General features: G+C 35.1%; 1 protein-coding gene across 4 annotated transcripts in view; it reads left to right on the top strand.

The window, feature by feature from the left end:
* tmeff2a (transmembrane protein with EGF-like and two follistatin-like domains 2a) overlaps positions 1-25,683 on the top strand; it is a 362,422-nt gene that overhangs the window by 113,668 nt on the left and 223,071 nt on the right. For all 4 annotated transcript variants that reach the window (XM_030125350.1, XM_030125352.1, XM_030125351.1 and 1 more), the window contains exon 3: positions 15,867-15,996. In XM_030125350.1, the coding sequence (XP_029981210.1) occupies positions 15,867-15,996 (130 nt within the window). The remainder of the gene's footprint in view (positions 1-15,866; positions 15,997-25,683) is intronic.

Here is a 25,683-nt window from a genome sequence, read left to right as displayed (position 1 = left end):
TCAATGATGAATATTATTATGATTTCCAAAAAGTACCTCATGAATTTGGTATTTTTGGTATTAGTACTTCATATACTGTTAGCACAAATACTATGAACTACTTTTATTGAGTACTTTTAGAGTAATCATACTCCAGAATCCATTCGACACTGCACTTCTGTTTGTTGTATTCAGTGGTTGTAACAGATAAAATGTAAAAAGATTAAAACTTTTAAAAGTTCATAAGCTCTGTTATTTTTTGTGGCTCCAGACTATTTTTTTTTTTGGCGGAAGAGGGGGCAAAATGGCTCTGACTGATAGTAAAGGTTGCAGACCCCTGACCTATGGAGTTGGATCAATGACAGTGGATGGACACAGTGGGTTTATGTTCAGTTAATGAGAGAGTTTGCTTCAGTTTTCTCTGTTTTTGATTTCACAACCGTCAATTCTCATCTGATCTTATATGAACATCTACATGATCAGTAAATTAAATTTAGAAAATACATGATTTTCACCTAAAAATGCAAAATACAGAGGATAATATTAGCGTAAATGGTAATAAATCACTTAAGAAAGGTTAAAAAAAAATTGAGAAAAAAATCATTTGGGAACTGACACAAAAGTAGCACAGGGTCTTTATCGGTTAAACATCCTTCAGTTTGATAGAAACATAAAGATTGGACTGTGTTTCAATGGACAAAAGTCATGTGATCTGATGAGTCCAGATTGACCCTGTTCCTGATGAAGTGATTACCCATCATTCCTAGCGCCTCCAGTCCAAGCCTCTGTGGGCAGTATTATGGTCTGGGGTTGTTTCAGTTGGTCAGGTCTAGTTTTGCATCATTAGGTGTCGTTGTGTGTCACCAGGTGTTTACTGCTGGAGGATTCTGCTGGTGTTTGGGAATTGGTTTAAGAGTCTGGGTTAGACTAAATGGAAAGTTTTCATGAGCTAACTTCAGTTATGATGTGGCGCTATATAAATAAAATTTGATTGATTGATTGATTGCTGTATCTATGAAATGTCCCCATGAACCACTGTCTGAAATAATTGAATAATCATAAATATGTTTTATAAATTGGCATTATTTTACCAGTTGTAGTATCACATGTTTGGAATTCTTGATTTGCAGTTCCTCTGTCGTCTGGTGGCTTCGTCTCAGCTTTTGCCTGGTGTCTTTGGTGGTAGACAAAGGCAGAGCTAGACTCTCAGCACAGAGTAACTGGAACATACTAGTATGTCCCTCTTATGAAGCCAGTACAGAGTAAGACTGTTTGCTTATGACTGTCACAGATAAAATCTTTTCCTGTCATTTAGACGGAAAATGTGTGTTTTAGTGTTTGAGTGACTTTTCAAAAGTTGCTAAAAGTCTCTGAACAAATTTCAAAAGTAGCGACATTAGTTGCTAGGTGCTTTTAGAAAAAAAAAAAAAAAAATAGGTTGCTCGAGTAGTCTAGAAAGTTGCTAAATTTGGCAACAAAAGCTCTAAGTTGGCATCGAGGCCTATTACAATAAATATGTCACTGAAAAAAAGGGGTGAGAATCTTTTACTGTCTGGCAATTTGATTCGATTCTGATTTTTGGAGCTGCGATTCAATTCAAAATTGATTTTCAGTTCAAAATGATTTGATTCATGCTGATTTCTGCTTCAGTCTGTAGGTTTGCAAAGGATCCTCATGATCTACTCCAGTCTGCTTTGTAGGACAGAATGACAAATGCAGACATTCAAATGTCTTTTTCATATTTATTCAGTTGTAAACATTCATCCATGCTTGGCAGGAGTTTGGTGAGACCCAGCAGTGTGTGTTGGTTTGCTGCTGGTGGCTGACTCGGCACCGTGTCCTTAAACTCTGGGTGTTGCAGCTGACAGACTGAGCTCATGAAATACCGTTGAATGTGGTTTATTGCATTTGGCGTGCTATACGTACGCATTTTCATCCTTTCGCGTGTTATTTAACACCATTTGATGGTGTGCCAATGTGCTAGCCGCTAATTGCTAACCCTAACTGCTAATCGCGCTAGCCGCTATCCCTACCTCCTCCATTAGTTACCTCCGCCAGGAGGTATTGTGATCACTTTGCTTTTTGTGTTTGCATGCGTGCGTGTTTGTTTGTTAGCAAGATAACTCAAAAAGTTAGGAATGGATTTTCATGAAATTTTCAGGAAATGTTGATACTGGCACAAGAAAGAAATTATTAAATTTTGGTGGTGATCGGGGGGCAGATCTGTCTTGGCGGAGGTCTGCACTCTCCACGTGCTTTTCTTGGTTCCTTTGTTTTGGTGTTTACCGTGCATACGTATCTTCCAGAACCAGCTGCGTGATGACATCAGGACGTCCCACGTACAAAACGGAGGCAGACTGCCGGCGGATTTGTTTTATTTTTTAAAATCTATTTTGGGACATTTTAAATCGATTCTGAATTGTAGTAAATGAGAATCGTGATTTTTATATGAATTGATTTTTTGGCACACCCCTACTGAATAAAGTAAACCAATGTCTATGAAAAAAAAAAAAAAAACAACAAAAAAGAAGAAGCACAGAGTGAAGCCAGTTTGTCAGAACTCCAGCTGCCAGTCCTGTTCATGTCAACATGAGCCAGACCAGGAGCACAGTCCAAAAAACAGAGAATTAAATAACCAGAAAAAGCACACAGTGGTATTCAAACTGTGCACTAGACCAACTCAGATAAAGAAAAACATAGACAACAAACCAAAGTGAACTACATATTAATCCAGTGTTTTCCAGCCTTTTTTTTTTTTTACTCCTGACCCCATTTTAACATCACAAATTTCTGGTGATCCCAGACATTCAAAATTGAGGCTTTTTTTTTTTTTTTTTTCTAAAATTAATTTGTTTTTGATCCTATAATAATTTTCTATCCTATGTTTTAAATACAGGTTAATTTTAGAGGACATTTAGTCTATATAATGTATATTATTGTGGACGGAGGAAGTAAATCCAGGTGTAGATTACTGCACAAAGGGAGAATTTGATTTTCCTTGGTCAGGATATGTACAGTCAGTCCAGCTTGGATTTACAAGACTGACAATTAATACTAAACAAACAAGAACTCAAACTATGAATTATGAAAGAGCTGCAGCATCTGAAACTGACCACAATGAACATTTGACACATAAACAGAACCAGTGCTGCAGTTTCAGCTTCAGTTTGTCTTAATTATCAATTACTAGAAATTTTAGACAACCCCATTTGAATTCCAGGTGACCCCATGTGGGGTCCTGACCCCAAAGTTGAAAAACACTGTATTAATCTAACATCTGCATTTATTTAGAACCACAAATTTAAGTAAATAAAGTGTCACTCACTGCTTCGTTGTTCTTTGTAGTCATGTGTTCATGTGTACTTGGTGTGTATTCCAACAGTTCAACCAACTTTTAACACATCCTTGTCCCTTTTTAAATCGTCCCATCCATGCAAGTACCAGAACAGCTCTTAATGATCCTCAGACTGCTGAATCTATGTTGGCTGGTGTTAAGATCCTGTATATGAAAAGAGTGGAACTGAGCCACAGTTTCTATCAGTTTGGAGAATGTCTTCAGCTCCAGATAGTGCTCTTGTGTATCTGAGCGATGAAAGCACCGCCAAAATAAAATCTCAGACTGTCCCACAAAAATACTGTGGATGTAAAAATATCTGTTTTAAAGCTTTTCTCTTTGTTGGTTCATCCTCTGCATGGGCATCAAAAGGCCTTTTCCTGTTCTGCACTCACCCATTTTTTTTATGTTTCAATGCCGCTGATTTAATCTCATCTATTTAAACGATAAAATTACTTTTACTGCCAAGTCGTAAAAACAGTCATGTGGTGACCACAAGTGTAGTTCTATTATCACACTGTCAGCTGTCAGTCAGATACTTAGATCATTCTGTATCTATCAATCAATCAATCAATCAATCAAGCAATCGATCAAAGTTTATTTATATAGCACTTCACAACAACACAAAGAAGACCAAAGTGCTTTACATCTGAAAACGTGATCAAAATTATAAGAGAACATCCGTATGGTTCAAGTTTGTAAATGTAGCTCAGGAGGGGCTCCTTTGGGGAAGGGGGATATGTGTGTGTGTGTGTGTGTGGGGGGGGGGGGGGGCATGGACACTCCACTTGTTGTGGTGCACAAATCACAGAAAATATTCACCTACTTAGGGCGTCACATTTTTGGGACTTCTTTTCCGATCAAGCTCTTAATTTGACCAGTTAATCTTTTATATATTAGTAACTCCCAAAAAACATTTCAGCGACATCCGTAAAGTTTTAGACCCCCCCCACCACCACCACCGCCATCTTTAGGGTGCCCGTCAGCCGAGTGCAGAAAACCCATTTTTCAATGGAAAATCATGCATTTGTCGGTTAGTTCTGCCATATTTGCTCATATAAATGTCGTATTACAGGTTTTGGGGGATGCTACACTGTAAGACCAGATAAGTTGAGTTTACTTAAAAAATGTGAGTAAACTGGTTGCCTTAAAAAAATTAAGTAATGAGTAATGAAAACTTGAGTGTATTAAACTTAAATGCTTGATTTGAATGGAATTGCTAGTTTAAGTACAACACACTAAATGCCAAGTTAATTTAACCTAAAATTTGTTGCAATGTCTATTGTTTCGTGTAATCATTAGTCTGAATATCATCAGTTCATTGGACTCAATTCCAAGTAGATTTAAATTAAAATGTTTTGCAATATAAATTACTTTGTATAATTATTCAATGTAATATATTTCAATGTGGATGGAAATTAGGCAGGGAATTAGATCAGTGAAATTTGCCAGTAATAAGAAATGCTTCTTATTTGACAAGGTATAAAGTTTTAAACAGCATAAGACCAATTTCAACTGAACAGGAAAGCGATTGTTTGGCTTATGGCTCTGACTCATGGTGCAGCTCTACAAAAATACAAAAACAAACACAAAAAGGGTAATAAACATTGCCATACACACATTAAGTCCAAATTAACACTAACACCACAACCCCGCTGAACCCCTGCACAGAAAAAGAACACATTTTCAAAAACATACCCAATACCCACAATGCAATGCGGAGATAAAACGGTGTGGTCATGACTGAAACTTAGTGATTTAAATCCATTCAACTTCAACTTTTTTGTACTTTTGACTATGTCTACAAATTAGTAGAATATACTGAACATTTTATAGTAATGGAATAAAACTGAAATCATTTAAATCCATTGTAATTAAAGCATTTTAGTAAAAACAAAGTCCGGGCTTACAGTGTACTGTCGTTTACAAAGGTCTCAAATCATGTACAGGTCAAGGTCACATGATTTTAGACAAGGTCAAGGTCATTTGACGCTGAAAAGTGAGTAAAATCACACGTTTTTGCTGATTTCTTTATTGCCTAGTCTTATTTCAAAGATCTGCACTCAGAGCTTTCACTCATTACCCATCTGGTACCCTCCCTTTTCTTCAGTTCAGCAGGTACTAGATTTCTTTTTTTCTAATTTTTCTAATGAAATTTCAGTTTTTTCAGGTTATTCACATCTTTTTTGTAAAATGTAAATATTTTCATAATTTAATTGGGGTTTTTTTGTACTAAAACAAAAAGAAAAACTTGGATTTGTCATCATTTATAGGTTATTAAGTCATTATTTTACTGGTCTGGCCCACTTGAGATCAAACTGGGCTAAATATGGCCCCTGAACCAAAATGAGTTTGACGCCTGTGACTTAGAGCATTCACAAAAAGCACCAGTTTCATTTTTTTATTCCATCTCTAATCTCCGTCTGTACTTTTCTATGCAGTTTTTAATGCACTAAGGCAAATCATTAATCACAATTATTTGCATGACATGATATGATTTGGCAGAAAATGCTCTCAGTGAACCTCAGCAGGATTCTACTGGCAGAGCTAATCCTCCATAATAAACACATACATGAACATTAAGTCATAAATAAATCATAAATGTGAAATAGCATATGAAGTGGAGTTTTCCAGCTGGGGCATGGAGCTGCAGAAGGCATTAGAATGAATATGATGTACGGATCTGAAGTGTGCACCCAGCCTCTGCATGGATACAACTGGATAGATAGAACTGACGGAACAGCTGGGAACGATAAAATAACAACAGGATTCCTCCAAAGAACAGTGACTCAGACTGAACCGTTACGTTGCTACAAACTAAATTAACTGCATTTTTATTTCATTTGAACTCCATTTATACAATGTGTAACCCTATAAAACCATTCGGATCATATTTGCTACGCCAGGCTGTGAGACCTCTATCTAATCAACAAGATCAATACTTTTCTTAAAAACATGTTGTAGACCAGTGTTTTTCAGCCTTGGGGTTGGGTCCCCACATGGGGTCGCCTGGGATTCCAGTGGGGTCACCTGAAAGTTCTAGTAATTGATAAAAATAAAAGCTTACGAATAAAGAATATATGGTGAGTTGACAATCTCAATCCATAAAAGACAAACTGTGGTTGTGAAACTGCAGCACTGTGGTTCTGTTTATCTGTCAAATGTTCACTGGGGTCGGTTTCAGATGCTGCAGCTCTTTCATAATTCATAGTTTGAGTTCTTGTTTGTTCAGTATTAATTGTCAGCCTCGTAAATCCAAGCTGGACTGACACTCTCACTTTGTGCAGTAATCTACACCTGGCTTTTTGGCGTCCGTCCATAATAATGTACATTATATAGACTAAATGTCATCTAAAATTAGCAGTTATTTGCAACATAGTATAGCAAACTATTACATGATCAAAAACAAATAAATTTTAGCAAAACAAAGTCTTTGTTTTGAATGTCTGGGGTCGCTAGAAATTTGTGATGTTAAAATGGGGTCACGAGCCAAAAAAGGTTGGAACTGCTGTTGTAGACAGACAGGAGAAATTATTTATATATATATATATATATATATATATATATATATATATATATATATATATATATATATATATATATATATATATATATATATGTGTGTATATATGGAGCCCCTTTTTAGATGAAGTTTGGAATAGATAACGGAGCGGACCCAACTGCAGTCTTTGGTATTTCTATAATAACTGAAGGGATTGGTATTCTGATACCCCAGTATATTATGTAAATGTTTTATTGTCCTGGCCTTGGTCCTATGTCATCTGGAAAGACTTAGAATGGAACAACATATCCTGTATAGCAAAACTGACAGTGCCCTTTTTTTTTTTTTTTTTTTTTTTTAAATTCTTTTTGTTTGTTTGTTTTTTTGGTTTAGTTTTTTAATGTGTGTTTTTGTGTGTGTTTTTTTTCTTTTTTTTTCTGTTTTTTTTCTTGTTTTTTATATTTGATTTTCATATTTGTATTGCTATATTTTGTGTTTGATGGGTGAAAAGGAAGAAAAAACAATAACTACAAAAGCACTTGGAGAGAGCAGACCTCTACCAAAGCAGATCAGTGCCCCCCCCCCCACGACCCAGTTATCTTGCACACAGACAGACAGACAAACCAACGCCTTGGCGGAGGTAAAAAGTGAGTTACAAAAAAAAAAAAAAATCTGTTGTATATGACCCAATACGTATTTTCTGCCCCCTAGTGGATTATCATCTCACTGTAGCCAATGGAAAGGCTTTTTTTTTTTTTTTTTTTTTTTTAATTCTTTTTGTTTGTTTGTTTTTTTGGTTTAGTTTTTTAATGTGTGTTTTTGTGTGTGTTTTTTTTCTTTTTTTTCTGTTTTTTTTCTTGTTTTTTATATTTGATTTTCATATTTGTATTGCTATATTTTGTGTTTGATGGGTGAAAAGGAAGAAAAAACAATAACTACAAAAGCACTTGGAGAGAGCAGACCTCTACCAAAGCAGATCAGTGCCCCCCCCCCCCACGACCCAGTTATCTTGCACACAGACAGACAGACAAACCAACGCCTTGGCGGAGGTAAAAAGTGAGTTACAAAAAAAAAAAAAATCTGTTGTATATGACCCAATACGTATTTTCTGCCCCCTAGTGGATTATCATCTCACTGTAGCCAGTGGAAAGGCTTTTTTTTTTTTTTTTTTTTTTTTTACAACTAATTTTACTACCTGTTTCAGGTGTAATGCAGGAAAATGTGGCACCAGTAGAACTTAGGAGATTCAAGTGGTCAATGTTCATGTAACTTTAGTGGTTATAGGGGTAAACCTTGGGAGGCATTTTGGGACACATACTGCAGATTTTTATTTTTTTTATGCAACATTTATGCTTTTATTATTATTATTATTATTATTATTATTATTATTATTATTATTATTATTATTATTATTATTACTATTTTGGGAGATAGTCATTTAGCAAAAGAGGAAAAAGATGCAAATGTAAAGACTGAATGCTGAAATAGGGTGCGTATGGTTCAGATGTGTGGAAATGATCTGTAGCTAAAACAAATGCTTTTCCTTTCTCACTCTGCAGAGATTAAATCACAGTAAATGTCACTGCCATTTTATTGCCCAACCCTAATTTTTGATATGCTTTGACATTCTACTTTCACAGTCTGTGGTAATTTGCATTTTCAGTTTTTTTGTAAGCGTAATGAATGTTATGGCCATATTATCAAGCCCAGGTAAGTCATATTTACCAAAAGCTATACTAAAATAAAATAAAATAAAATAATCATCATGTGTTGACAGAATAGATTGCTTGTTACTCACTCCCAAAATGACTTTTACACCACAATAATCTGTACAAAATTATCAGATACAAGATACAGTTGATAATATTAACAAATACAACACTGGCATTTAGGCTGTGACATGGTGGGGATGAGGCTCGTTTTGGTTTTGACAGAAAAACAAAGTCAAATAAAGAAAATAAACTCAATATTTACATTTGGTTTGAAACAGGTCGACTTTCATTTGTTGTGTGTAGGACCGTAGAGTTTGTTATTCCAATCCAATCCAACTTTATTTATTTAAACAACCACAGTGGACCAAAGTGCTGTACAGAAAAATAAATAAAAAACAAAATAACAGAGTAAAATACAAGAATAGATTAAAAGACATAGAACAACTGTAAAAAAACAAAAACAAAAAGCAAAAACAAAAACAAAAAAAACCAGAAGAATAGATAAAACCAAAATAACAGTAAAATACAAGAATAGATTAAAAGACATAGAACAACTGTAAAAATAAATAAATAAATAAAATGAAAATACAGAGGAACAGATAAAACCTAAATAAAAGAATAAAATACAAGAATAGATTTAAAGACATAGAGCAACTGTAAAAACTAAAAAATAAAAGAAAATAAATAAATACAGAATAATAGATAAAACCAAAATGACACAGTAAAATACAAGAATAGATCAAAAGACACAGAACAACTGAAAAAAAAAAAAAGATACAGAAGAATACATAAAACCAAAATAAGAAAAAAAAACAAGAATAGATTTAAAGACATAGAACAACTGTAAAAAAAATAAAAAATAAAATAAATAAATAAATAAATAAATAAAATTAAAAATACAGAAGCATAGATAAAACCTAAATAAAAATGAAACACAAGAAAAGAGGGTATACACATACGTCACCAAACCAACCTGCTCAGCATGACGGAGTATAGCAGTAAACACAGGCAGAGAGAAGGGAAAATGTGAAATATGAAATTAAATGAAGGACAGTTGGACTGGACATGGATCTGTACGAGCTACCAAAGAACAAGTGGTCCATGAACACTGACATGTGGACACAAATGGAGGATCCAGACCTGATCCAGGGTGGAGGGGATCAGCGCTATTTGGACCTGAAACAAATATACATGGTTTCATCAGGACTGACAACCAGGGTCCAAAACTAGGGCCCAGAACCAGCTGATCCAAAGGCTCCAAAACTAGGGCCCAGAACCAGCTGATCCAAAGGTCATTTCCAGTAGACCGTGGACTGACCCCAGTGAATATATGCATGATCTACTGGGACTGAGCAGATTTACTGAGTCTAGTTCAGATCCAGTACTTTATCCAACACAGATACTACTGCTGTGGACCAGCAGGGCACCACTGGATTCTGGGAAATTAGGAGATTTTTCCCACCTGTTTTTAAATTATGACATTATTCTTGTAATATTATGGATTTATTGTCAGAATGTGACGACTTTAATCTCATAAACGAATGACAGTGTTGTTAAATTATGAGTTTTTTTTATAACTACGCCTTTATTCTCATAACATTGTGTTTCTTTTTGTATTCAACTTTATTATCATTAAATTACAGGTTTTATGTCAATATTTTCTGACTTTATACTCATAGTGACAAGTGTTTTTATTTTCTTGTAGCTTTATTCTCCAGTTCCCCCGTATTTGAAAAACTGGGTTAGCCTCAGTTTCAGTTAGTTTACTAATCATGTAGGAGCACAAGGTTCAGAATCACAAAATGAAGACAAAAACCATGAAAGATCTGATCATGAAACCAAGAGCTGAACTAAGAAGGAACGTTAGACAAAACAATAGGTAATTTCAGGTCTGATTGGACCCAAAAATTCAGCATAAATGAATGTTAGCTGACACCAAACAGGATCCACAGATCTAGGTTTGGTTTCCTGGATTTGTGGATCCATCTCCTTCTGTTTTCTTTATCTTTCGGTGTCTGTAAAACGATAGCTCCCACTGCTTTAAGAACCTGTTCATACAATCAGTCACACAACAGCTCTGCCCCATTTTTTATTAAATATTCTTCTTCAGTTTAGACAGTATTGAAGCCAACGCTGTCACTCATCTCCCTCTTTCTGCCACTCAGTGGGCGGAACCGCGGTGACTTCTGCTAGCGGTGACGTCACGTGCAGACCCTCTCTACCAGGGGTCTCAAACTCATTTTCTTTCAGGAGCCACATTCAGCCCAATTTGATCTCCATTGAGCCAGAACCAGTAAAATAATAGCATCATCACCTATAAATAATGACAATTGCAAATTTGTATGTTTGTTTTAGTGCAAAAAACCCCATTAAATTATGAAAATACTTACTTTTATAAACTATCCAACCAAAAAGATGTGAATAACCTGAAAAAAACTGAAATTTCTGAAAAAAAAATAAGCGCAATTTTAACAATATTATGCCTCAGTTTATCATTTCTACATGTGCATTATGGATCAGATCTACAAAGACACTGTTCGTCCATCAGTCTCGATGACGACTTTGACTTCAGTTTTTGTGGGTCCTGCAGTGGGTTGTCAGCCATATTTTTGCCCTGAAGTATCTGCCACAAAGATACTAAATACTGAGTAACAGGCAGAAAATTATTAAAATTGTGCTTCATTTTCTTTAGACATTTCAGGTTGTTCATATTTGTTCAGGTTATTCACGCTTTATTGTTACAGGATAGTTTGTAAATGTAAATATTTTCATAATTTAATGTTATTTTTTTAGGGCGACACAGTGGTGCAGTGGTTAGCACTCGTGCCTCACAGCAAGAAGGTCCTGGGTTCGATTCCAACACCAGTCGACGGACGGGGGGTGGGACCTTTCTGTGTGGAGTTTGCATGTTCTCCCCGTGTCTGCGTGGGTTCTCTCCTGGTACTCCGGCTTCCTCCCACCATCCAAAGACATGCACTAATAGGTTAATTGGTTAATCTAAATTGCCCATAGGTGTGAATGTGAGAGTGATGGTTTGTCTCTATATGTTCAGCCCTGCGATGAACTGACGACTTGTCCAGGGTGTACCCCGCCTTCGCCCCTATGTAGCTGGGATAGGCTCCAAGCGACCCCCGTGACCCTAGTGAGGATAAAGCGGGTTCAGAAAATGAATGAATGAATGTTATTTTTTGCACTAAAACAGCAACAAAAATTTGACGTTGTCATTATTTATACCCGGGGGAACAGAGCTTTCTCCATCGCAGCCCCAACCCTCTGGAACTCCCTCCCACCCTCTATCCAACACTGCTCCGACCCCAACACCTTCAAATCCCTTTTAAAAACTCATTTATTTAAAATTGCTTGTAATGTTTAATCTTAATGTTTAACTGTTTTTAACCTGTTTTTATCTGTTTTATTATGTCTTTCTGTTTTTATCTGCTGCATGTAAAGTGTCTTTGAGTTATATGAAAAGCGCTATACAAATAAAATGTATTATTATTATTATTATTATTATTATTATTATTATTATTATTATTATTATTATTATTATTATTATTATTTATAGGCATAGTGTAATATTTTTTTCCACATCAAACCAAGAAGAAAATATGGAATTGTTATTTTTTGTTGGTTCTTCTGCTGTTATTATTTGACTGTAGATCATACTGGTCTGTATGTGGAACCTGAACTATAATGAGTTCCACAGCCTTGACTGTGCACGGGCTGGATTGGAACCTTTGGTGGGCCGCATTTGGCCCCCGGGCCACATGTTTGAGACCCCTGCTCTATACCAAATCAAATCTTCTCCCATCTCCATCCATGTAACAGCAGCAGATGATCCACACTGACCCACATAGTCCATTTACTGCTGAGGCGGGGAAACATTTTAGGAACAAAAACAAAACCATGAGCTCAGTAACAGCCTAAAGAAAACCTGTTTAGACCAGAACTGGGATGACCCGGTCCCATGACTGATGTTTAATGCGCTGCGTGCAGACACAGCGTCATGCTAACGTGCTAATGCTTGTCCACACTTATATTTCCTTTTTGTGTTGAGTCGTGTTGTGTGAGTGTGTGACTGCACAGATGATTTGGCCCATGGAGAATAGAAACCAGGTCAATCCAGGTGTCAAACATGTGGCCCGGGGGCCAAAAGCGGCCCGCTAAAGGCTCTAATCTGGCCCGTGGGATGAATTTGTGAAATGCAAAAATTACACTGAAGATATTAACAGTCAAGGCTGTCAAAATCAAGGGTGTGAGAAAATATCAGTTATATCGCGATATTTCACTTCATGATACTGTATTAAAAAGTATTGGACTGATATTTTTAAGTATTTATTCAAGTGCAGAAATGGCGGAGATTCATTTTTGTTTTTCTTTTTTGTTTATCATGATCTTTTGTTTATAAAAAAAATATCCAGAAGAATAGATAAAACCAAAATAACAGAGTAAAATACAAGAATAGATTAAAAGACATAGAACTGTAAAAAATAAAAATAAAAAAAAAACCCCAGAAGAATAGATAAAACCAAAATAACAGAGTATAATACAAGAATAGATTAAAAGACATAGAACTGTAAAACAAAACAAAACAAAAAAAAAAACATAAGAATAGATAAAACCAAAATAATAGTAAAATACAAGAATAGATTTTAAGACATAGAACAGCTCTAAAAAAAAAAACAAAAAAAAAACAGAAGAATAGATCAAACCAAAATAACAGTAAAATACAAGAATAGATTAAAAGACATAGAACAACTGTAGAAAAAACAAAACAAAACAAAACAGAACACTATTTTGTCTCGATTTTCTGATGTGGAAAAAAATATGTACCTTTTATCATTCTTGTCCTGAAACTACTCTACATTTATTCTTTATGTGTGAAAACTCTTCTAACTTCTGGTCTAAAACTGAAAAATACATTACATCTAAAAGTAATGAAATGATAACTATTACTTCCTAAAATGTAATTATATATTTTAAACATGACATTTGCAATTTAGAATTTGTTGTAAATTTAATCATTTTATTTGGAAAACTTCATATACATAAAAATAAATATACCAAAGCACACCCAAATTTTAAAATCTTAGTAATGGAATTTGAAAAATATATTAAATCTTTAGTATTTATCTATAACAATGAAAGCTCTCGCACCCTGACTATTTATAAACAATTCTTTAAAATAGACTGAACTCTCTGTTGCATTTATTTATTTATTTTTGTTCGATTTATCATTTTTATTTATTTATTTATACCATTATTTGTCTATTCTGCTTTGTGTTTTTAAATCTATACATTATTTTCTTAAACTTATTTGTTCAAATGCTTTTTCCCTTTTTGACATCTTGTTTGTTTGTTCAAAATGTATGTATTGTATACTCAAATATTTTCAGTAAAGTTGGGGGGAAAAAAATCCTCTGAACCTGTTTAGTGTACAGGGAGGCGGGACAAGACTGGGACTCACCAATCAGGCGACTGGACCGTCTGACTATTTGATTCAGGTCAATCCATTAGAGACCGAACGTGGAGACGAAGAGCCGTGAGCTCGTCGTGCTCGTTCCTGCGGGGATGGGCCCATCAGCTTCTTGTCCTTGTGATGTTTCACCCAGCGTGAGCACATTTTCACACGTTGGCCATTTTTCAGTGCTTTGAAATGTAATCAGGTCACAGGGTAGTGACTCTACGGAGCGGCAATTTTTCCAGACCTCTGATCGCCGTTCTTTTCTTCCAAAGGGACTGGTGGGAAATAGTTCTCGATTTAATAATCCAAATGTGTTATTCCAGCGGCGTGGACCACATGAATCAATATCAAATCAAATGAATATTTTAAGGAGGGAAAAAAAAACTCTGAGTGTGCGTCCTGTAGTGCTATCAGTCATATGAGAAATATAAAGTGGCTCCTTTTGCCAACAAACCATGTGGGGGATGAATGAGTAATGTCCTCACTTACCTTAGCAGCTATTCTAAGTGCCCTTGAGCAAGTCACTTAACCTCCGACTGCTCCAGTGGAGCAGCAAGACACCAATGAGCAAAAGTAGTAAAAGCTCGACATTTTTCTGCAAACATGGCACAGGTGTCAAACATGCGGCCCGGGGACCAAATCTGGCCTCGATAAAGGGTCCAGTCCGGCCCTGGAGATGAATTTGTGAAATGCAAAAATTACACTAAGATGTCAGACCGTCTCAGCCTTTTGTCTGAGTGATATCTCTTTCTATGGAGCCCCAAATAAAGGGATTTCTTTGACACTGAACGTTTGAACTTATCCTTCTTTATTATAGACGAATTAGTAGAGTAATATTTTTCCATAACATAATAATCATTTTAGTTCAGGTTCCACATTCAGACCAATTCAATCTCGAGTGGGTCATAATAACCTATAAATACTCACTACTCCAAATTATTCTGTTTGTAAATGTAAATGTTTTATTTTATTTATTTATTTGCACATCATAAAACAGCAAGAGAAAATTTAAAAAACAACATTCAAACAAGTAACATCATTGTGCAGGAGAGGATAGAAGCCAAAAAAGGCTTATATCAATACCTCTCCGGAAATGAACACTACACAAGAAAAAAAAGAAAAAAAGAATTAAAAGTACAATACAGCTGAATTAATAAACTAAAGTAAAACAATAAAAATGCAAATGACATTACAAATCATCAAATCAAATGACATACAGCTGTATATTTTTTTTTATGAATTGGAGTCCTTTTCTGGCACGTGACCAAACACATGTGTTAATGATAAACCGAAGCAGAATAGTGTTAAAATTACACATTTTCTGAACAAATTTAAATTTGGCTCTGTTTTTCCAAATTAACGAGATAATTATCTCATAAAAACAAAGCTGAATTTGTATTTTTTCAGAAAACAATATCTCGTTAATTCAGAAAAACAGAGCCAATTTTCTGTCTTTTTTTTTTTTTTTTTTACTTTTTTTTCTCGTAATTACAAGATAATTATCTCGTTAATTCAGAAAAAGCTGGATTTATTTATTTTTTGTGTGAATGCAATATGATTCCATACTTTCTTTCTTTCTTTCTTTCTTTTTTCTATCTATCTATCTATCTATCTATCTATCTATGATAGTGTCTATAACCTTTCTTTATACACAAAGACAGTGAACTGGAGGACAAACCACTAAAACATTGAAGGGCTTAATTGAAAATGATTTAAATAGTTGATATTTGCGGTCAGTTATTTTGTCCGTTGTTGTCATTTCTTTTTGACCCCTGTGTGTAAATGTGTCATGACCAGTGGTAGACGTCCTTACTTTTTCGTGCTCATCGTTGTACCTTCTATACTCATTAATCCATTCTTCTCTCTTCTCTGCAGTGCAACAATGACTATTCCCCAGTGTGTGGCTCCAACAATCAGAACTACCAGAATGAGTGTTTTCTGCGCAGGGACGCCTGTAAGCAGCAGTCTGAAGTACTTATTATGTCAGAAGGAGCCTGTCCTGCCGGTACGTACATTTACACACACACATCACACACACAGTGGACATGAACACAAAGTCATTCATGGAAAAACAGCTGTCAGGCATTTGATGACCGGGGGTGTAAGAAAATATCGGTTCTGCAATATATTGCGATATTTCATTTCACAATTCTGTATCGATATTAAAAAGTACTGTATCTGTATTTTTAGGTATTTATTCAAATGCAGATATTGTGGAGGTTCATTTTAGTTTTTTTGTTTTTCTTTTTTGTTTATATTTTTTTGCCTCCGCCAAGGAGGGTATGTTTTTGTTGGCGTTGGTCTGTCTGTCTGTTTGTGTGCAAGATAACTCAAAACGTTATGGATGGATTTGGATGAAATTTTCAGGAAATGTTGATTCTGGCACGAGGAAGAAATGATTACATTTTGGTGGTGATCGGGGGGGGAGGGGGGGGGCAGATCTGTCTTGGCCGAGGTCTGTGCTCTCCAAGTGCTTTTCTTGTTATTATTTAACACTCTCGTATTTTATTATTTTATTTATGTTAGTTCTGAACTAATAGAATATGAACATTTGAACAGGATCTTAAACTGTAATGTCTGTAAAACATATTTTAACCTCCTAAGACCCAGGAAATGTCAGCAAAGTACAAGCCTTTTTGTTTTTTTATTAAATAAGTACCTATATTGGAAACATCATGATGCAACAGTTTTTTCAGATGCAGTTTTTATAAATTTTTATGGAAAGTCCTTTGTGGTGGACAGTTTTCTTGTCTTTTTTAATTTTTTTTTGTATAAAGTTGTGAAACACTTGTCCACAAATGTGGACAGAAAACCTGTAGCTGAGTCTGAGGAGGTTAACACAGGAAAATTTGGTGATATAACTGTAGATCCTGTTCTGATCAAGTAAAAATGTGTTTAATATTTGTGCATATTCCTGATGTAATTCAATTCTTCAAGGAAATAATAATTAAAAAAAAGAATCAAACTAAATTGCCTTTTGAACAGTATCATGATATATCTTGACATATTGTGATCCTAGTGTTGTGATTTGTATCGTAACACCAGATTCTTGCCAATACACAGCCCTGTTTGATGAACACACACACACACACACACCTACTCACACACACACACACACACACACACACACACACACACACCTACTCACACACACACACACACACACCTACTCACACACACACACACACACACACACACGTCCAAATCTGCTGTGAATATGTACACAATGGATGCACACACTCATTTCCATGCTAATGTATGATAATCATCATCATAAATGTATCAAATGATACACTATTTAAAAGGAACAGGAGAAATGGATGCTGATGAAAAAGTGCTGGTGGTGACAGACTGATGTAATTTTTCTGAGTTTAATGTAACAAAGCGCAACTACAGTGACAATGACAAATATTCTCCTTGAACTCCTGAAGGTTTCATCATAGCCATGTAATACAGTGGCTGGATCAGCCGGTGGGTCACTGTTGGACTGAACACTATTAGTAACCCTTTATGGGGCGCTCATTGAAATAGTCTGAAATTCAAATATTTAACCCTAGTGTGTTATTGGAGGACAGAACAATCTCTGTCTGTTTTTAAATCCCTTCTTCAAACCCATCTTTTCTCTTTGGCTTTTGAAACCATGTGAGATGTTTGAAGGTATTCTTTTTATTCTATTGTTTTTATTTGGTAATGGTTTATGTTCTTATTTGTCTCTTTTATTTATTTATTTATTTATTTATTACCTCTGCCAGGAGGTATTGTGATCACTTTGCTTTGTGTGTTTGCGTGTGTGCGTGCGTTTTTGCGTGTTTGTTTGTTTGTTTGTTTGTTTGTTAGCAAGATAACTCAAAAAATTATGGGTGGATTTTCATGAAATTTTCAGGAAATGTTGATACTGACACAAGGAAGAAATGATTAAAATTTGTTGGTGATCGGTGTGTGTGTGTGTGCGTGTGCGTGTGTGTGTGTGTGTGTGTGGGGGGGATCTGTCTTGACGGAGGTCTGCGCTCTCCGAGTGCTTTTCTTGTTTATTTATTTGGGTTTTATTTATTCTTCTGTACAGAACTGTTTTCTTTTTTGTACAGTTCAATGTCTTTAAATCTTTTCTGTATTTTATTCTTTTATTTTGGTTTTAATTATTCTTCTGTACAGCACTTGAGTCCAATGCAGTTGTTTTAACCTCCTAAGACCCAGTTATGGGGTTTCTGTCCACATTTGTGGACAAGAATGTCACAATTTTATACAAAAAAAAAAAAAAAAAAAAAAAAAAAGAGAAAACTAACCACCACAAAGGACATTCCATCAAAATTTAAAAAAACTGCATCTGAAAAAAACTGTTGCATCATGATGTTTCCAATACAGGCACTTATTTAATAAAAACAAAAAAAGCTTGTACTTTGCTGACATTTCCTGGGTTTCAGGAGGATATGGTGCTTTACAAATAAAGCTAGATTGGATTGGATAACAAGACTTTATTACTTTTGGGAAAACTAAAAAAAAATGTATGGTCACGTAGAAAATCAAGGTCAATAAAGTTACCATATTTGGTTCATTGCCCTTAAGTGGCAAAAATATTTAAAAATCCAAGAAGTATTTAGAAAAAATCCAAGAAAAACACATTTAATGTGAATGAAACATATTTTAGAACATGCGTGCTGACCCAGACCCCTGTCCACATCTACATGATCCCTTTTAACATCATTCCTTACATTAGTACAAAGGTTATTATCGTTAACGAAACCAAACGAAATGACGAAAACTAGAATTGAAAAACTTTTTCGTTGACTGAAATAAATAAAAACTAAAATTAAAAGAAAAAACAATAACTGACTGAAACTGTATTGTGTGCTTACAAAACTAACTAAAACATATAAAAATTATCGATAAAATTCCCTTTGTTTTCGTCTTTGTCAATATCAGATTTATCTGAAATTAGTTTATTTCAGTTGAGCAATTTTAGCTAGCGGCACCATATGACACTTCATGGTCCGTCACTTGTTGTCACTCGTTGTTTAGAGTCGTCTTCTGGTCCCCACTCTACCTGGAAACATGGAGACTGAAGTTGGGAGAAAGCAGCAGAGTCCTGTCTGGGATTTATTTGAATATGATAGCGAAGAAGATAAAAGATATAAAAAACTAAACTAAAACTAAGCATTTAGAAAAACACAAAAACTAATAAAAACTACCAAACCTGCTCTAAAAACTCATTAAAACTAACTGAATTAGAGAAAATAAAAGTCAAAACTAAATAAAACTAAACTATAAGGATAAATCCAAAACTATTAGAACCTTGATTAGTACCCAGGGACAACACTACCAGCTGTGGGCCCCATGGAAGGTAAACGTTGTGGGCCCTTGTGGGGTTGTGGTCGGTCCACACATAACGTCACTTACGCTAGCGTGAAAAACGAAACTGAAAGTTAACATGCTTTCAACGTCCGATTCCTGACTTCTGTGCATCTATTTAACAGCGGATCTTACACAAAATTTTCACAACTTCTAACTTGTATCCACTGGACCCCCTCCTCTGCTCTATGAATTTGTCATGTTTACTCCCCCCCCCCCCCCCCCCCCCCCCCATCGGCACCCCAGTTAGTACCATTACTTCATGGTACCAAACGAAGCAGGTCCACTCACTGTTCATGCAGAGGTGGACCTTACAGACCCTGGAGACAACATTGGACCTTACAGACACTGGAGACCACATTGGACCTTACAGACCCTGAAGACCACATTGGACCTTATAGACCCTGAAGACCACATTGGACCCTGAAGACCACATTGGACCTTACAGACCCTGGAGACCACACTGGACCTTACAGACCCTGGAGACCACATTGGACCTCAGACATGGACCTTACAGACCCAAGAGAACACACTGGACCTCATATGTGATCCTTACAGGCCCTGGAGACCACATTGGACCTCAGAGGTGGACCTTACAGACCCTGGAGAACCTCAGAGGTGGACCTTACAGACCCTGGAGACCACACTGGACCTCAGAGGTGGACCTTACAGACCCTGGAAAATACATTGGACCTCAGAGGTGGACCTTACAGACCCTGGAGACCACATTGGACCTTAAGGACCCTGGAGACCACACTGGACCTTACAGACCCCGGAGACCACACTGGACCTTACAGACCCTGGAGACCACATTGGACCTCAGAGGTGGACCTTATAGACCCTGGAGACCACATTGGACGTCAGAGGTGGACCTTACAGACCCCGGAGACCACACTGGACCTTACAGACCCCGGAGACCACACTGGACCTTACAGACCCTGGAGACCACATTGGACCTCAGAAGTGGACCTTACAGACCCTGGAGACCACACTAGACCTCAGAGGTGGACCTTACAGACCCTGGAGACCACATTGGACCTCAGAGGTGGACCTTACAGACCCTGGACACCACATTGGACCTCACAGACCCTGGAGACCACACTGGACCTTATTGTTGACTCACTGGAACTGTTACTGTCATTGTTTTGCAATGTAATTGTGAAAATTACTAAAAATAGTCACTTGCCTGATAAAGGGTTAAACGACTTCATCAGTGTGTATGTGAATGTGGGAAACCTTCAGCAGCATTGACCTTTCATCATGTAATATTTGAATACCTGTCACCAGGCATCATTTGTAAACATTTGTGTTTGTGCCAAATTGTCGTCCACAGTTACTGTACAGTGCTCAGCAGGACATGCTCAGCAAAGCAGAAAATGGAATGACTGAATCACACATCATCTTGATGGCCCTTTCATTATCTGTCCTTTTTGTTCTTCTTTAAAACTGGTAAAAATATTGCATTAAGATTTTCTAAGCTTCCTTTCAGACGTACAGTATGACCAGACAAAATACTGTGTTTGTATTACTGTGTCACTGTTCCAGCTGTTTTATCATATTCTACATCTGCCTTCAGTAGTGTAGGGAGCCCTCTGGATTTCCACTCTGGGAAAACTGGAAAAAAAAATATGAGTGGTCTAATCTTTTTTATTTTATTTTATTTTGTTAAATTTTTGTTATTTTTTATTGTATTTTATTTTGTTTTTATATAATATGAAAAAAAAGAAGAAAAACAAAGAGTTACAAACAGTATACAAACAGTATACAAAGAACAGTATACAAGTATATAAAAAGAACACGAAATAATAGATGTGCCAGGGGTAAAAAGGTTGTATATTGTTGTATGTATAAAGGCTGTATATGTTACAGAAATCAAATGTTTTAATAGGGAGGGGTCTAATCTGTACCAAAAACAAAACAACAAAACAAAACACATAAATGATAGATAGATAGATAGATAGATAGATAGATAGATAGAAAGAAAGAAAGAAAGAAAGAAAGAAAGAAAGAAAGAAAGAAAGAAAGAAAGAAAGAAAGAAAGAACGGAATCGTATTGCATTCACACAAAAAATAAAATTCAGCTGTTTTTCTGAATTAACAAGACAATGATCTCGTAATTACAAGAAAACCTAAGTAAAAAAAAAAATTGGCTCTGTTTTTCTGAAATAACGAGATATTGTTTTCTGAAAAAATAAAAATTCGGCTTTGTTTTTACGAGATAATTATCTCGTTATCATTGTTATATCATATTGATAATTAATATGGATGTTTCTATGTCAAATCATAGATAGATAGATAGATAGATAGAACACACTACACGTAAATACACGAAAATATAAATAATAATAATAAAGTATAAAAACAGACCAGAATAAAACAAAACAAAACAAAAATAATTATAAAAACCTGGGTATTTAAACTGTACTGTGCAAAATAAACTGTCATGTTCCATATGATGATTTTCCACGAGTATGAGTTTCACTATTTTTTATATATTTTCAAAGTTTATAATTTCAAATATGTTATTTCCAATTTTGGAATATTAAATGATCCAAAATTAGGTCACGGAGTCATATTTCAACATGAAATGATGCAATCATGAAGGTTGTCAGGAACCAGCATTTGACATGAAGTTACAGCAGTTTGACAGAGTGGAGTGAGAGAAGTGTGGGAGGGTAGGTTTGAGGAACATTAATGCAATCATTTTCCTTTACTGCGAAAGCCCAAAAACAAAGCAAAAACAAGCATGTTTTGGTTTATTAATCAGGCACGGTGCAGCACTCAAACCATTTTATTAATCGTTTTGAAAAGCATCAAAGCTGAGTGACTGGTAAACGTAATGGTTGCAGTTGGTCTCCTGTGGCAGTTTTTTATATAACTGTTGTGTGACAAATAACAGAGATGAGGTAAGAGTAATGACTGTAAATAGTATGAAATTACATATTTTTTTATGTTCTCGCTGTATAACCTCCTCACACCTGAACTCATCCACACACTTGAGGAAAACACACAAACCCAGCACTTAGACTGTCAGGAAAACCCTACATTTGTCCAATGAAACCCAACACTGGCAGTGATGAAGGGTGGAGGTTTTAGCAGCTGATGCAGTGGGGGAGAGTTTCTGAGCAATTAGAAAATAATAAAAATAACCTGTTAAAGCAGATGCACATGTCTGGAGTTCACATCCATGGCACTTTTTCCTTTGACTTTTTTTTTTTTTAATTAAAATTTTTATTCAGAACAGTCTCAAAATATATATTATACAGGACATGAATGGTACAAAGTACACTGTTCTTTTTTTTCTTTTTTTTTTCTTTTTTTTGCAAAGAAAAAAAATGTCAATAATCCTCACTGAAAGGAAGAAAAAGAAAGAGAGAAAAAAGAGGAAAATAAATAAAGTAAATAAGTAAGTAAAAAATGGATAATAATAATAATAATAATAATAATAATAATAATAATAATAATAATAATAATAATGTATGTACACATAGCCAACTACACTTCTAGGAAATAAGACAAAGAAAATTATGCATAAATACATATATACGTATCAAAGGTTCTAATAGTTTTGGATTTTTCATTATAGTTTAGTTTTATTTAGTTTTGACTTTTTTTCTCTAATTCAGTTAGTTTTAATTCGTTTTTAGAGCCGGTTTGCTAGTTTTTATTAGTTTTCGTTATTTTCTAAATGCTTTGTTTTAATTTACTTTTAGTTTTTTCATATTTTTTATCATCCTCACCTCATATTCAAATAAATCCCAGACAGGACTCTGCTGCTTTCTCCCAACTTTAGTCTGCATGTTTCCAGGTAGAGTGGGGACCAGAAGACGACTATAAACCACAAGTGACGAGAAGTGACAGACCGTTTAATGTCATATGGTGCCGCTAGCTAAAATTGCTAGAGCGAAATAAATCGATTTCATATCAGTCCGACACTGACAAAGACGAAAAAGAAGGGAATTTTATCCATAATTTTTATATGATGAGTTGACGCAGCAGACTGTCAAAATTGCACTTATTTTTCTTAAGAAATTTAAGTTTCTTCAGGTTATTCACATCTTTTTTGTTTGGATTGTTTATAAAGTAAGTATTTTCATAATTTAATGTTTTTTTTGCACTAAAACAAAGACAAAAAATTGGAGTTTTCATCATGTATAGGTTCTTTTTCTATTATTTTACCAGTGCGGCCCACTGGAGATCCAATCGGGCTGAATGTGGAACCTGAAAGAAAATGAGTTTGAGAGCCCTGCTGTAGAGTGTTCATCAGCTGTAGAAACATACAAAGATGATGAAGATGACGACAACAAAGGCGATGATGGCAAATGCGACATTTGGACACAGTGCCTTCATAATAGCTCATGGCTGATTGGCTGATGAGCTAATAACAGTATTCATCAGATGTAGAAACAGAGTTTTGTTTCCAAAGATTTAGATTATAAATATCTGTTGTTTGTAGAAACCAAGGTTCTAATAGTTTTGGATTTTTCATTATAGTTTAGTTTTATTTAGCTTTGACTTTTTTTTCTCTAATTCATTTTTAGAGCAGGTTTGCTGGTTTTTATTAGTTTTCATTTTTTTCTAAATGCTTAGTTTTAGTTTAGTTTTAGTATTAATTTTAGTTTTGTTGTATCTTTTCTCTTCTTCTCTGTCGTATTCAAATAAATCCCAGACAGGACTCTGCTGCTTTCTCCCAACTTTAGTCTGCATGTTTCCAGGTAGAGTGGGGACCAGAAGACGACTATAAACCACAAGTGACGAGAAGTGATGGACTGTTAAATGTCATATGGTGCCGCTAGCTAAAATTGCTAGAGCGAAATAAATCGATTTCATATCAGTCGAACATTGACAAAGACAAAAACGAAGGGAATTTTATCCATAATTTCTATATGTTTTAGTTAGTTTTGTAAGCACACAATACAGTTTCAGTTAGTTATCATTTTTTTCTTTTAATTCTGGTTTTTATTTATTTCAGTTAACGAAAATGTTTTTACAATTCTAGTTTTTGTCATTTCGTTAGTTTTTGTTAACGATAATAACCTTGATATGTGTACACACAAAGTAGTATTTCTAATCATAGTACAAAGGAAATAAAAAAAAGAAAGGAGCCTAAAAGTGCACATGTTCATTAGGGGTGTAAGAAAATATTGGTTCTGCAATATATCGCCATATTTCATTTCACAATACTGTATCGATATTAAAAAGTACTAAATCGATATTTTTAGGTATTTATTCAAATGCAGATATTGTGGAAGTTCATTTTTGTTTGTTTTTTTGTTTTTCTTTTTTGTTTATATTTTATTTATTCTTATTTAACATGCTTTTATTAAATAGTGTTTAAACCTTAAAACCTGTTAAAACCTGATCTGCAGTAATATGTTTTAGTGTAAATCCATTGCTAATTGTTATTCGACTGTAATTAACAGTTTTCTTAATCCAAAAGTTTATTTATTTTTTTTATTTTTTATTTTTTTGCATATTATCTCCATGAATTGAGTAACAACTAGTATTACAGTATGATAAAATGTGATAAAATGGCATTAGTGGCTTTAAAAATGTTTTTATTTCATGGTTTTCACATAGTTTATCACTTTCTGATAATACGTTTTAAATACATGTTTCTTTGTTTCAAAAATCAAATGCATGGTGTTCAGCTGAGTGGACAGTTTTGTAACTCCATAAAAAATAGGTTCATTAAAAAAAATGCATTGCATTGTTTTTTTCACGCCTAAAGAGGAAAAAAAAAAAACACTCAAGAAAAAAATCTTGACTAAGGTCCTCATAATTCATGCATGAAAGGGTTAATCCGAGGCGCCCAACGGTTTTTAAACTTCTCTTGTTCGAGTTGTAAAGAAAATGCGAGTTTCTCCATCACAAAAATTTCGGAGTGTAGGAGCTTCAGTAGACATCCTTCCTTTGACTTTTTAAAAATAATAACAATAATACTGACCCAATATAATTGTGTTGTGGTGTTGTGCTCTGCAGAGTGGGCTGCACCCGTCTGAACAGTGAGACACTTCATTAGCCGTACTGTGGAAACCAACAGGGCTGAAATATTACGCACCCATTAAGGAGTCATAAGGATTTAAGGGGCTGCGCATTAAATGACTGTGAAAGGTGGTAATAAAAATAAGACCAGTGTAAAACAACCCTGTCTCACACAAATTACCATCATATGCAGCCAAGACGCTAATCCAGTTCCATTTTCTAATAAACAAAACACTGCTAATGTTCTGGTTTGTACAGCTCTGAATGAACTGAAGTTTGTCATGAAAGGAGTCTTCTTGTGCTTTTGCCACAGAGGACAGGAAACACTCTTCTAACTTCTGGTCTAAAACTGAAAAATATA

The sequence above is a fragment of the Sphaeramia orbicularis genome, chromosome 21, assembly GCF_902148855.1.
Source record: "Sphaeramia orbicularis chromosome 21, fSphaOr1.1, whole genome shotgun sequence".
NCBI classification, from domain to species: Eukaryota; Metazoa; Chordata; class Actinopteri; order Kurtiformes; family Apogonidae; genus Sphaeramia; species Sphaeramia orbicularis.
Note: the sequence above shows the minus strand (reverse complement) of the source record. Positions and strands in the feature narration are given on the sequence as shown.